Source organism: Pelodiscus sinensis, chromosome 2 (genome assembly GCF_049634645.1).
Source record: "Pelodiscus sinensis isolate JC-2024 chromosome 2, ASM4963464v1, whole genome shotgun sequence".
Taxonomy (NCBI): Eukaryota; Metazoa; Chordata; order Testudines; family Trionychidae; genus Pelodiscus; species Pelodiscus sinensis.
Window position 1 is genome coordinate 109046201 of NC_134712.1, and position 14321 is coordinate 109060521.

The 14321-nt window shown below is 43.1% G+C and overlaps 1 protein-coding gene across 16 annotated transcripts in view; it reads right to left on the bottom strand.

The window, feature by feature from the left end:
• The window catches only part of PHACTR1 (phosphatase and actin regulator 1), a 458960-nt gene that overhangs the window by 217737 nt on the left and 226902 nt on the right, over nucleotides 1-14321 (bottom strand). Inside the window, exon 1 of one of the 16 annotated variants that reach the window (XM_006138767.4) lies at nucleotides 13000-13114. The exons of 13 other annotated variants lie outside the window; for them this stretch is intronic. Coding sequence is in view for 1 of the 3 variants with exons in the window: in XM_006138763.4 (XP_006138825.1) it covers nucleotides 12557-12809 (253 nt within the window). In the remaining 2 variants the exon portion in view is untranslated. Of the gene's footprint in view, nucleotides 1-11953; nucleotides 12075-12556; nucleotides 12929-12999; nucleotides 13115-14321 lie in introns of those variants that run through there. 2 more of the 16 variants (XM_006138763.4, XM_006138768.4) reach the window with 2 other exon arrangements.

The following is a 14321-nucleotide window of genomic DNA, read 5'->3' on the forward strand; positions in this document are numbered from 1 at the left end:
AAATATAGCCACAGCTTTGTCTAACATAGCTCATCATGGCCAGTATAAATGCATAAAAAGCCACTCATGCTTTTGCACTTTAGAATTACTGTACATATTTCGGGTATCAAACTATAAAAGTACACAGGAAAGAGAGGAGCAAAGAATCCCTGAGCCATCTTGCTGGTAAAAGGCAGGAATGTTTAGAGAGGCCAGGTCTTGAAAAGGGAAAACAAAAACACAGTCTGGAGTGTGCCTAAAAATTAGGCTATACAAAAGAACTTCATGAGTCCCTCTGTAGTACCTGGCATTGATCAATATATATGCTTGGTCAGGCTCTTGGCCATCAGACCAAGTCCCTTTGGGGATGGTAAATACTGATGAGAGCAGCAGATCCCTTCTCCCAAATCTCTAGCTCAGGAAAGTAAGTGCACTAGGATAAGGAGAGTATCCTGTCCTGCTGCTGCAGTCTTACCAACAACCACAGGACATACCACACTAATACCAACCCTGGAACCTTCCCTTGCAACAAACCCCGTTGGCCAGCTTTGTCCACATATTCATTCTGCTGATACCATTATTGGACCTAACCAACTGAGTTATAAGATCAAGAACACATATTCCTGCGCATCCAGAAATATAATTTATGCTATCATGTGCCGAAAGTGTCCGTCTGCTATGTACATTGGACAAACGTCTCAGACACTTTGCCAAAAAATCAATGCCCACAAAACAGATATTAGACAGGATAACAAAGAAAAAAGTTTCTTGCCATTTCAACCAGAAAGGGCATTGTCTCAACAACTTGATTACTTGCATCCTGCTTCAAAGACATTTTAACACCAGACTTGAAAGAGAATCCTCTGAACTGTCATTCACGCTTAAATTTGACACTTTACACCTAGGTCTAAAAGATATTAATTACCTTACCCATTACAAAGATAGCTTCCACAATTATCACCTCTAATATCATTAGCTCACAGACATTTACCTCCCCCCCATTGCCCTTCTGTTCTGAAATTTGATTTGTCCTTTTCATATGTGTTCATTTTTTTGATTGTATCCTTTGGTATATATGGTCATGGCAATTTTCTTCCACTATTTGATCTGAGGAAGTGGGTCTGGCCCACGAAAGCTCATCACCTAATAAACCATCTTGTTAGTCTTTAAAGTGCTACATAGTCCTGTTTTTTGCTGCTGCATGAGTATGCTTGGGGAAAGGAATTGAGATTATTTTTACTTGCGAGCCCTATTCTCCCCATGTCATCAACATGCACACCTGTCCGTTTAAATACAGCAAACTCTCAACATCCATCCTTGTTCTACTTTTTAGTAACCTTTGCCTTTTTAAATAGACTAGCAAAATAGCATCAGAAAACCAATAAACAATTAATCTGTAAACATGACATAAATCCCCCTTACATTGGTTTAATTTCAGCTGATAGAGAGTAAGCCATCTTTCTACAGAAAAAAAGATTTACGGTACAAACATTGCTTGTCTTAGATCTCTCTCCTAATCTGGCAAGTTTCATGGCAGTTGTGCCTTTAATAGTTGTGTAGGAGACACATTTAATGAGTTCCTAGGGCCTGCTTATGACAGGGATCACAGACATTACAGCCCGTAAGTGCTCCAACAAAGCTTTCTAATACATGGGCTATGGACATAATAGAACACAATGGCATTTCCAGAGCCAATTTATCTTGTCAATATGTGTTTAGGGACTCTATAATATGTAAATTTTGCCTGTAAAATCTCTAAAGCATCAAGGTCTACTTAGCAACATTTTAATCTGTGGATTTTTTACTCACCAGACAGCAGTCTCTCCAAGTCACAACCTACCTATCTATACACCCCTTTGTGCATAACACATTACAACATAATATTGACTCTAACAGACCTTTGCAGGACCCAAGCAAGTCCATCTTCAAAATTCCTGGTTCTCAAACACTGCACATTTGCATTCAAAAAACGGAGTTGTGCAATTACCGCACATTTGCGCTTTTAGACTTTCTAAACTGAGTAATAATAAAATACATTTATGTCTGTTCTTCAGACAACACAATTTCTTTTGTGATATGAGGTGAAACGGAGACCGTTCTTAGCTGCCACAATCTCCCAAGACATATTCAAGAGTTGCACCAAGTGTAATATTTATGCCCTATACCCATAGTGCATAAATCTGTTAGACTAATGGCCTAACAAATGTCAGGCATAGCTCTCTGCTGGGATGGGGGTGGTGGAAATGGAGTGCATGTGCTGAACTACGACACTATAATCATTACTCTACTAAAGGGCAGCACAGCTCTGTGCAGGCAGAGCTAGGAGAAGTGTTATTTACTGCTGCCCCAAAATGTCCAAGCTAATGTGCGTGTTGTACACAGTTGCATATGTGCTTAGGGACTGGGGATAAGGCTATATCCCTGAACTGGATCAGAACATTGCCTTGGATTGGCAAACTGGGCATGGCTCCCTGTACCTTCTTCTCCTCAATACCTCCATGCAAGATTGGCCAGGATTTGGTCTTAAAGCTCTTTTAAAGTCTTAGGAGTACTGAAAATGCACCCAACTTCTATGTAATGTATTAATTTGGAAAATAAAATTGGCTTCTGAGCTGATGTTATATGTTGCCTCAATGTTCCTGCAATCTCAGCTAGAGACTGCAAAGAAAGGAGCACACCTGTGGGGAGGAGGAATCTACCTCATTTTGGACTTTTCAGAAAGCCACTATCAGGCCTAACTTTTCCTCAGAATCCTACTACTAAAAACCTAGGCAATAAGACATTGCAGGCAATTTGTAGTAGGGATATGAAAGATTAACTGGTTAACCTTGATGGATGATGCTTACAGGTTCCAGTTAATTAGTAGGGGCTGGAGCAACTCCCCACTCGCTGCGGACAGGGGGCTGCTCCAACCCCATGGGGCCCACCATGGACAGGGGCTGCTCCATCTAGGCCAGAGAAACCCCTAGTGTGTTCGTGCTGGCCCCTGCCTGCAGTGCTGGGGGTATGTGTCTCCCCACTTGCCCCCCTTTAAATGGTTAATGGGTTAAGCATTATGTTTAACTGGTTAAGCAATTAAAACAGGATTTGGAGAGGAAAAGGTACTCTTGGTTTAGTCAAAATTCCATACTGCGTTGTATGCAATGTTTAAGTAAAATGCAATGCCAAGGGGGGAGGAGCATTCTTTCTATTGTGCTCACATACACATTAGGCTAGGTGCTTTACAAACACAAAGACTCTGCCCACCACATCTCCCCTTCCGTAAAGTGGAGTCAGAAACAGAGATGGGGGAAGGCGATAAGACAAAGGACCAAAGGCTTATTTTCTTTCCTTCTCCCTGTCCTTACTAAGGCCAAGAGGCTGTGAAAGGATGGTAGTCGTACAGTCCCATCTCTTTCTTAACCCTTTTCAGAGTTTTTGGCTGCTGAGTGAAAGAGTCTCCTTTTTCCTGGCAGCAGTCCTATTAGCTACAGACTGATACAAAAGATGGATTCCCCAAATATATTCCATTTTCATCTCACCCTCCATCTCTGACCACTCAGACACTGGTAAAAAAAAAAAAAAAAAAAAAAAAAAAATCACAAACACCCTGTCTATGGCATTACACCCCACGTTCTTCATAGTTATAGTATATCAAAGGTGAGCAGGGATATTTTATGCAAGACAAGGCACATGAGATGTCACAGAAAAGGTTATGATTTACCGAATATGATTACCTTACTTGTACGCATATATCATTTTGGTATCTGAAGCTAGGAATATTTATGCATCTGTTACACATGTGTTTACACCTGGGGCACACCCACTAGACAGAAGGCAATCAGTCTTGCTGGCTGTCTGGGAAGGACCATTAGGGAGAGCATTAGGGTTTAGAAGATATTAATCTCCTGCAGTGGTGGGGGTTTGGGATGTAAAACCCCATTTAATCAGTTAACTGGTTAAATGTTAGGTTTAAAGGGTTAACCGATTAAGTGGGGTCATGGGTGGCGGACTGTTCCAGCCCAGCTGGAACAATCTTTAGCCCGAGGGGCTCCTGCCTCTGCTGGTCCCACATGGTGATCCTGGCTCTGCCCCATATGGGGCTGCTGGCTGGGCAGGAGCAGGTTAACCATTACCGGGTAAGCATCACCGGAAAAGATGATGCTTACCGGGTAACTGGTTACCTTTTCACATCCCTAGAGGGGTGGGAACCTCCCTGAGGACATTGCAAACAGCCTCTGGGTTATGGCTGCTGTAACACTACAAGGGCATGTAACCAAGTCATCTGGTATTGGACTCCATCATAGAGTACAAGTGTTTTTTCCACTTAAAAGCCCGAGAATTGAAGTGGGAGACAAAAGGTTCTTGCCATATGCAAAAGCTATTGAAGGCAAGGTAGTGACATCATTGTGGTTCTCCTTCACTGACTCCTCCCCTCCCCAAGAAGACTGCTAAAAACATCTGAGAAACTAGGGCTGAATTGTGGGGGGAAAGCTGGACCTATGCTAGAGGGATTTCTAGGCTGTGACAGGAATACCTGGAGTTTTAAGCTGCGCCTGCAAGAAAATATAGCTTGCCATCAAGGATCTCTGCAAATTGCCTAAATCAACGTTTAGGGTGAGAACTTGGTAATTGTATCCAATATCTTTAGTATATTGAACTTAAAATGTATTTTTGTGATTTGCTCTGATAGGTTTGTTACTCCTTAAAATCAGTTTTAGTTAAATTTGGTTTTGTTTCGTCAAGAACTCGTGTGTGGAAATCATAACGTGGGGCAGACAGATGTATGTTTTTCTCTCCACATTGAGGGAAGGGGTGAATTTCATGAGATTACGCCATACAGTTCTCTGTGCAGTGCAAGATAGTATAATTTTGGGTTTATCCTAAAAGGGGTGCAAGCACTTGAGAAACTGGGCAGCTCTTTAGCTGAGCCTTCCTAGGCAGAACTGATCTCCACTTCCTGAAGCCTGGAGGGCTTGGCAGCTTGTCACAGCAACACAGTGTAAGAGGGAGGCCAGGCTGGTGGGTCAGGCTGGGTCAGTGGTGCCTCAGTTCCAGCTGGCACCAACAAGGGGAACCTGCCACACCTCCCATTTACAAGCTTTTGGTGCTGGCATGAAGACTGGGCTTCTTACACATCACACTACAATGCTGCCTTTAACCCTTGCTTGTTAGCCTTCTGCCCTCATCTTTCATATCAGTATCTCCCTAGTGGGTTAATCCAGTTAGCAGGTGTTCAGTGAATTTTGCAAGACCTCGTCCAGTAGATTTCACAGACAAGAAGTTAAGTCTTGTTTTGCTTAGCTTCATCTAATTACTCATGGCAAACCTAACAGAGCCTGAGCAAGGTATTACTATGTACAATTATACCATGCTCCTGAAATTAAGCTTTGATTAATAAGTGGGGTGGATAAGAAGGCCACAGCATGAAGTCATATTCTTCTATGCTGTCTGACTACAAATAAGACATGTTGATGTAACAAAGAATAGGTATACATCTATTAAAAGGCACTGAATCTGCAAGAAGTAAAATATTATTATATAAACATTAAGGTGGTGCGGGATATTTGCCCCCTTCTCTGATCAAATAGCAAACTCAACAGTTTTAAACATCCAACCATACATTTAAAATTATAGGGGTTTCCAAAGTTTTGCCAGTCAAGCAGGAACTCATGAAAGCTCTACCCTGATGATTTTACTTTACTATTTCTGATTCTAGATAAACGAAAGCATATAATTTTGCCTGAACAAGAAATAAAAAGAAGCAACTAATGCATAAGGTTAAAAGAAATAAAATGTGAATGAAAAAGGCAAAAGGAGAGAGGAAAAAAATGGAACCAAACTGGATTGGATTTATTCTTCTGATCTCTTTTCTCCCTTCCCAATATCTCCTCTGTGTTTTGCTCCTTACTCAGATTTGTGCCAAGGTATTATTAGTAATACATACTAATAATACCTGATTTAAGGTGTGCTTCTCCCACAGATCACGTGCCATTAGTAAATCTGAAGCATTTTGCATAAGAAACAGTCAGCCATGCAAAACATCTAGCTACAGAGAACTCTGCAAGAACGGGCAAATAGGTAAAGGTACACTACTTGAAAATGCAAAAAGGAGATATGAGAACTAACTATTGATCATAAACACAACCAGTTTGGCTGAGATGTAAGCATGGATCAAATAATAAAAATAAGGGGATGCAGGTATGAAACATATGTAAGAATAAGCATTCAAGGAGGATGACAACTAATGAGTTATAGCAGGGGTGGAGAACCTCAGGTCCGGTGGCTGGATGTGATCCTCGGCTTGCCTGGATCAGCCCCTGAGGATCCTGGCTCTCCCCGTACTGGGGAGCCTGTGCTGGTGCTCCAGGCCTCCTCCCCTCCTCCCCCGCTGCCACACCATGGGGCTGGAGCATACAAAAATCTACTAGCCTGAGCCCCCCTAGGCTCTGGTGTGTGAGGGGAATGTGAGGAGTGTCTTTCTGCTTCTCAGTCAGGCACCATGTCAGTGAGGGTTTTTTGTGTGTGGCCCCTACTGATTTTTATGTGAGTCAGTAGCCCCTGAACCCCAAAATTTCTCCACCCCTGAGTTATAGACTGATATTTCAATGATTTCAGCATTATCTGTATCCCATTCTTTATACTTCCTAACATTTTGTTTGCTTTTTGGACCACCACCGAAGTTGTAATTACATTCAGTGTTGCCCAGGCCTCTCTCTTTCACAGGCTTAAATAACAATATTTTCCAATTTGATCCTCAGCACGGGAGAACAGGAGGTCACGTAAAGTCACAGCTTAGAACAGAGCGAAGTCCACAGAGGAGTAAAATTGGAGCAGGCCAGTTGGCTGCTCCTTAAAAGACCCTGAAACTGGAAGGTGATGGCAGACTGATGGGTCTTTCCCCTAACAACAGTCTTTACAGTACATCTCTGCATCAAAAGTATCTAAAGAGAATGTGACGGGGTCATCAAAATGTCATGAACACAAAACATTATTTAAAAAAGCACCAAGTACCAACAGTTTCCAATGTTTAAGGAAAATGTCAATTCAGCTTGCTACGGCAACCCTTTGAATTTGCAGTCCTGAAACAGGTACCACAAAGATACCTATGTGTTATGTCACTCAAATTCCTGCCTGATCCTTTGCCCCTATACCGGAGCCAGGTCCAAGAGCAATCCCTGTGCTCCCATCAGCACAAGGACAGCTCTCGTTGTTACTCCCTGGTATGCAAGACACTCAGGCTATGTCTACACTACGCTGCATTTTTGAAAGAGGATATGCAAATTCCTGTGGAATTTGCATATCTTCTTCCGATCTCACTTTTGAAAGCTCCGACTGGATGAAGTTTTTTTGGGAAAAAAAATGTTTTTCGAAAAAACCCACTCTTCCTTAAAAAATGAGGTTTACATGGTTTTTTCGAAAAAGGGTTTTTCCCCCCCCAAAAAACCCACATCCAGGCTACTTTCATTTTTGAAAGCTCCGCTTTCAAAAATACAGTGTAGTTTAGATGTACCCTCGATGAAGGGTTGGGGTCCAATCTATGCTCTACATTCTGGCCAGAAGAATCAACCAGCTGTGCAGAAGGGACCCAGAGAGATGTTGGTAGTACTCTGTGCTTGTGGGAGCTCCCATAACTCCGTTGGGTGTAGTATAACCCTGCAAAACTCCTAGAGCAGTGTAATGTATAAAGTACACAACCTAGGCCCATGCATAATTCTTTCATGTAGGATGCCTCCACACTAGGAAAAAGGAAGTGTTTTCATTGCACATTAGCTAACTTGGTAACTAGCACCAACACAGACCCGCATAAAGACAAGACTGTTCAGAGCTCTCTCACATGTGAGCAGGCGGAGGTAAAGGCTGTGGTATATTTAGAGTGCAGCCACCAGGTGTGACTGCAAATCAAGTACACATTCCTGATCTAGCTTTAGTATAAGTTAGCTGAAGTCCCCAAAGCAGTGAAGCAGGGTAGCATGCACGCCAGTGTGAGTTAGTGTGAATAACCACCCAGAATTCTGGGGCGATACACTGTGGTGGTCCCTGTGATAGGTTTGAAAGATAGTATGTCTGCTTAAGCTGCAAATTGCACCCTGGGACTGCAATGTAGATTATACCTCTTGAGGGAGCCCGGGAGTTTACTTCTTATTTATTGCTAACATGTGTGAAAACAAAAATCTTCATTAGGATTTTACTGTGCTTTAGTTCATCTGTAGTGAGAACACACTTTTTTGCGCAAATGAAAACCAACCAAAAATCTCATTTCTACAGATTTGCCTCTTCAATTACCACTTCATTGCTTCTGAGATCCTTAAGCATGCAGTTTACTCAGTCTGGCCAAATCCCTCTCAACTGCTACTGAAATCAATGTGATTTGAAGGTAATCAGCATGTCCCAGGACATGCTTATCACCTTGCACTGCCAGAGCACTTGGATCTGCTGTAACCAATTCCACACCTTCTCCGCCCCTCTGGGAATCTTCTCTTACCTAGGCTGTGTCCAGACTCCATGCCTCCGTCGACGGAGGCATGTAGATTAGCCAGATCGGAAGAGGGAAATGAAGCCGCGATTAAAATAATCGCGGCTTCATTTAAATTTAAATGGCTGCCCCGATCTGCCGATCAGCTGTTTGTCGGCAGATCGGGAGAGTCTGGACGCGATGCCCCGACAAAGAAGCCTTTCTTCATCGACACAGGTAAGCCTCGTGAAACCAGGTTTACCTGTGTCGATGAAGAAAGGCTTCTTTGTCGGGGCATCGCGTCCAGACTCTCCCGATCTGCCGACAAACAGCTGATCGGCAGATCGGGGCAGCCATTTAAATTTAAATGAAGCCGCGATTATTTTAATCGCGGCTTCATTTCCCTCTTCCGATCTGGCTAATCTACATGCCTCCGTCGACGGAGGCATGGAGTCTGGACACAGCCCTAGTGTCCTTCTGTTTAAACACTGGGCATATTCTCATTCTCTTTGATCTTTCTGCCATATTCAGAATACCATCTCTCCACCTCTGCCCTGTTCCTGGCACTTTTGAGAGACTCTTCTTTCCTGGTTCTCCTGCCTCCCACTCTTTTTCAGCTCCCTCATGCATTCTTCAGGGTTCTCTCCCCACTCCTTTCATCTTTCCTGTACCTAGGTGACTTCATCCTCTCTCTTGGGTTCAGTTCTCACCTTTAAGATAATGACTTATCCCTCCATGACCTCTTCCTGACCGTTCAGTCTGGCATTTCTGGCTGCCTCTATTATATTCCACCCTGGATGTCCAGATACCAACTGACACTTCAGAAGGAGAAAACTAGGGATACCAGATGGTTTAAAAAAATACCGAACACATGTGCTAAAAATTTGAAGAGCAAAAAAAAAAATAAAAATAAATAAACCCCAAAAAATTTGTTGAGCAAAAAAACCTAACACCATGCTTACCACCCAATGGGAACTTTAACAACAATCTCAACAGTCTACATCATATATTTTACATTAAATTGTGTGGCTTTTATAATTTTTTTATTTTTCAAAAACTCATCTTTGGCTTCCAGACAAGTAAAAGGTATATTTACCCTCCCCCCAAATTTCACTTTTTACTGACTCAGCACTCAAACTATTCCGTTCATTGGGCCATAGATTATCCATGACACTAAAAATCCTTTCTACACTGCACCCTAGCACCTTTGCTGAAGAGCTGCTGGTGCAACACTAAACCAAGCCCTGCTCTCAGACCTGAAGAAGAGCTCTGCATAGCTTGGCTCGTACCAGTGCTCCTTGCCCACAGAAGGGAGCCTGGGTTACAAAGTGCCTGCGTCCAGCCCAGCTTCACTCCCCACGGCCTTATTACACTGTTCAGAGCGGGGGTCAGGTCCTGTGTGGCTACTACCAAGGGCCACCAAGCTGGGAACAACAGGGGAGGCAACAGAGCCTGCTCTGCAAAGCAGCTGCCTGCTATCCGAAGCAGAGAGGTAGACCCCAGGGCAATTCAATGGCAGGGCTGGGGGCAGCCCCGGGGAACTCAGGATGGGGCTCCTCCTCCTCCCCAAGGCGTCACTCCCACGTCAGACGCAATGAGACGCAACCGACCAGCAGAGGGCTCCCAGTACCAAAATGTGATCACGGCCCCGCTTCTCCAGCCACTCCCTCCATCCCCACCAGGCTTCTGTCTGATGCCCAGCCGGAAAAGCCAAAATACCGGACATGGCACATATACGGTATTTTCTGTTTTTTTTTTTTACCAGACAGAAGACATAATTTCCGCACTGTCCAGGGGAAAACCGGACACCTGGCAATCCTAGAAAACAGAATTCCTCTTTCCCCACAAAGAGTTCTGTGCTCCTTCCAATTCCATCACCATCCTCTCCATCAGCCAGACGGGCAGCCTCAAGGTTTTACGTTCCTCTCTTTTTCAGATCTCTTTAATTCTCACACTACATCCTCTACTCTCCATGCTACTGCTAAAATCTCTCTTCACCTTCAACCTTAATTACTTCAACTCTTTGAACTGCTTTCTTTCCACTTCATCAGTTTGTCCAAATGAATTCCTCTCTCGTGGGTCTGACCAGACCATCCATGTGCTCAAGTTCCTTCACTGACTTCTCACTTCTGCATTAAACACAATTTAATTACTTCCTAGCATTCCACAAGAAACTGAGGGCAGCACCTGTAGCAAGAAACAAGTTAATTGCTGTAAATCAAACTAATAAATTTTAAATGATATAGTCAAAGACTACATAAATAAAAGAAGAATTAAATAATATATAATTGTACCAGGAGATAAAAATCAGAATTTTTAGATGACCTAAAGACCTAGAAGCCTTTCTTTCTTGCGCTGTGTATTTTTGGGATTACTGGCTTATCTGATAACAAGTGGACTATTACTATCAGTCTACATCCCACTGAAAATCAGAAATGGGACAGATTAACATAAAAAGGAAACTAGATTACAGTACTGTGCATCTGAAAATCTGCTAAAGGGTATGTGCAACCAAGGTTACACACATAAGCAAACACGTTTGTTAAAAGAAAGAGCTGCTATAATCTTTTCTTAACATGCTTGCATTCATACATGAAAGCCCGTGGACACTGAAAAAGGATGTGGTGCAATCCATTTAGAGATCAAGTCAATTAAACTGGCAATGCATATTTTAATAAGTGGCTTAGTCTGTTTTTAGGGATAAAAGAATCATGCCAATATTATAAAGTACTTGCAACAGCTTGGTAAACCTCTCAATTTAATATCTATGGGGCTTGCTGTCACCAGCAATACATAGGTGAGGAGAAAAAAAGCACTTTTAAAAATGTATATAGCATTGCCTGATTTCTTCTCTCCATTGTTGCACCACTGTAACCAATAAGGGAGTTTAACCCAATGTGTATTTTCAGGATTCCAAGGTTATCCCCATATTCTCCACTGAAAGACATTCCATTCAGCCTCACTTGCAATTCAATCAAAAATAACTATAATTACAAAATTGGAGTCCTGCTAGAAAAGAGACATTAGCAAAATCATAGTTACTTCATTAAGCTGCAAACCTGTGGCTGACAAAGGACTAACAGTTCCCAAATAGTATTTTGCTCCTCCGCTGAGAGCAAACGAAGTAGGCTGTTGTGTATTCCAGAAACAGTCTCAATATAAAAAGCTGTGAAATAAAGTGGCAAGCACCTCAAACAGCGAACAGCCCAGAGACTTATTATATTTTCATAGTCACAGTTACAATCAAAAACCTTTCCCTGACCTTCAGAAAATGAGCTCTGCCTACTGTATCAGTTTTAACTAGCTCCAACTCAAGATCAAGAACCTTCAAATCCAAAATAAAATATAAAGCAACACAACAAAACAAACTCATATCAAACAAGGACATAGGGTTCCATCTGTGAGGATGGTTCTGCATGGATGGTTTTATAAGCTCTTTTAGTTCCCTCCTCCTAATTGCTGATTCTAGCAATATTCAAACAATTTCTCATCGCTCTCTTTGTACCTTGCTTTAACAGCACATGAAACACACATACTCACCAGCACAAACACCTATGATTTTACTGTCACTCTCCTGGAATACCTTTTGAAGTTCTGCTCAGACCCAAAAAAAGGAGTGGGGGAAGATGTGCTAGCAGTTGTCTGCCAAAGGACAGTGTTATTTCCAATATAACCACAAACACCCCCCAGTGATTTGATGCTGACAGCATGGCGAAATATCACACAAGATTGAATCCATGTAACACACTCTTCCAAATACCGATAATTAAAGTCAGGCAAACTCTACTGCTGCACTCTGAAGAAAAAGTTGATGTACCAAGGCAGAAACACCGGTCTAATATATATTCATAGCAGTGATGGTGTAACCAAGCAATATATGCACTAATATCTATGGCAACTAAAGAGTTTCCCCCATTAGCTGTCACCAAGAGGTTATTAAGATAATGGTCCTCCTAGCTTCTCTCTGGTCACTATGCTGAATACTTGCTCAATACATTCATTCTGTGCCCCCTGTTCTATTTTCCTGCAGTCCATTAAGTAGCAAGCTAAGCAGCAAGCATCTGACAGCAGTGCACACATACCCTGCAAGCAAACATACTTTTCTGTCTGTCTCTCTCACACACACAAAATCGCAGCACTCACCGTCACGGGCTTCCTCCCCGCGACTGCAGTTGCTGCATATATGTTTGATCTCCTTGCCTATGTGACAGTGTATCACAAAAGACACATTATTGTTGTTGGTAGCCGGTTCCTTCAGTGGCTTCATCCTCACTAGATAGAAAGCTTTTTTTTTAGGTTTCTCCCCACTCATGTCTGGAACGGAGCCCTCCTTGTAGCCGGCAGAAGACGAAAAAGCAAGTATCCTAGGCTGCCCGACGTGTGTGGAATCCACCATCCATTCACTCTCGCTTTAGCATTTATCCTCCACACAGACACACACACACACACGGATTAAGGAGAAGGGGGGGATGGGACAGGGAGCAGCACTTCCTGAGCCTTGGTGGCCTCGGTGACCCAGCAGCCTTAACCAATCCAAATGATCTTGGCGGGAGGATGCTCTCAGCATGTGGCTCCTCAGTCCCTACCTGTGATACTTCTCAGCCAGGGATTCTAAACAGCTTCATCAGCAAATCAGAGCTTAATTATTTTCAGCTACCTTGCTTGCTGCATGCTTCCCAGGAGTGCACAGCCTCCTCCTCCCTGCCCCCCACTCCTCCTCCCTTTCCTTCACCCTGTCCCTCTGGCGAACAAATGTGAGAATTACCATACAGAGTATCCGTGCTGTTGGAAATCTGTGGTACAGCACACGCAGGGACAGTCAACGCTGTGTTCCTTCTGCAGAACAAGCAGCAATTCTCTAGCCCACTGAACACAAAAGTAGTGCCATGCTTTCACGCAGCACGGCCTATTCCACTATAATTAGTATTTTACACACAAAGGAAAATCATCCAGCATATTGCTATAGGCTAACTCCCCATTTGCAGACTCCCTTGAGAACTAAAGATCACTGAACTGTGTGTGCGCATCACACTCAATGTTCCTCATCTCTTTTTTAAAAAAATATTCCTTTCACTTTGGCTTTTCCATCTTCTGTTTGGCTCTAAAATACTGAAGAGGCATCTGTTTGGTGGCTCACAATGACAGCCATTGATACCAGCTGGCAGTGACTGGTAACATCAACGCAGACTTCTCTGGAGTGGAATTGCTCTTCCTAGACCAAACCTGACCATGGCTCACCAAGGAGGAGTGCAGACACTGTGAGTCTGTTCGGACTGCTAATCTCAGCATGAATACCCGCTCTTTGTTTCTTCACCCCCTTTCCTAAGAGGCAGCTGCTCTAAAGAGCTGCACTATCATCTTTGGCTGCATATAGTAGGGCAGTGGGTTTTCAAAAGGTCCTTGCAAAGCTTTTAGCTTATAGGGGAATAGCTAATGTCCTACAATCTGTCATCCCCTTTGCCGACTGCCTGCCCCATAGGGAAAGACTACATTGCCCACATTCAGCGTTCTGTAATGATACCAAGCAGCTTCAAACTGTCTGACACTCTTCTGAAGCAGTGCTCCAGGGAACGACCGGAAACTCTAAATAGAGATGTATGGGGGCTGGGAGGGAGGAATGAGGGAGACTTGGATCCTACAGGGTCTGGGAAAAGAAGTATAGGAGAACAGGGAAAGCCAAGATGAGAACAATCTCAAGACGGGTGAGCACTGTTCCTTTAAATCCATAGCTGGAAGGCAGTCGGGTGGATTTTAGGCTGAAGCACTACACTGTAGCTGAGACACAGACTAGTTTTAAAGGGAGCACTGATACCTTTATTTTTAATAACAGTTCCCTGTTCAGTGATAGAAGACTGTGATTCATTCGGCAAGGCTTCACCATTGTCACGTTATATTTTAATACACTTCA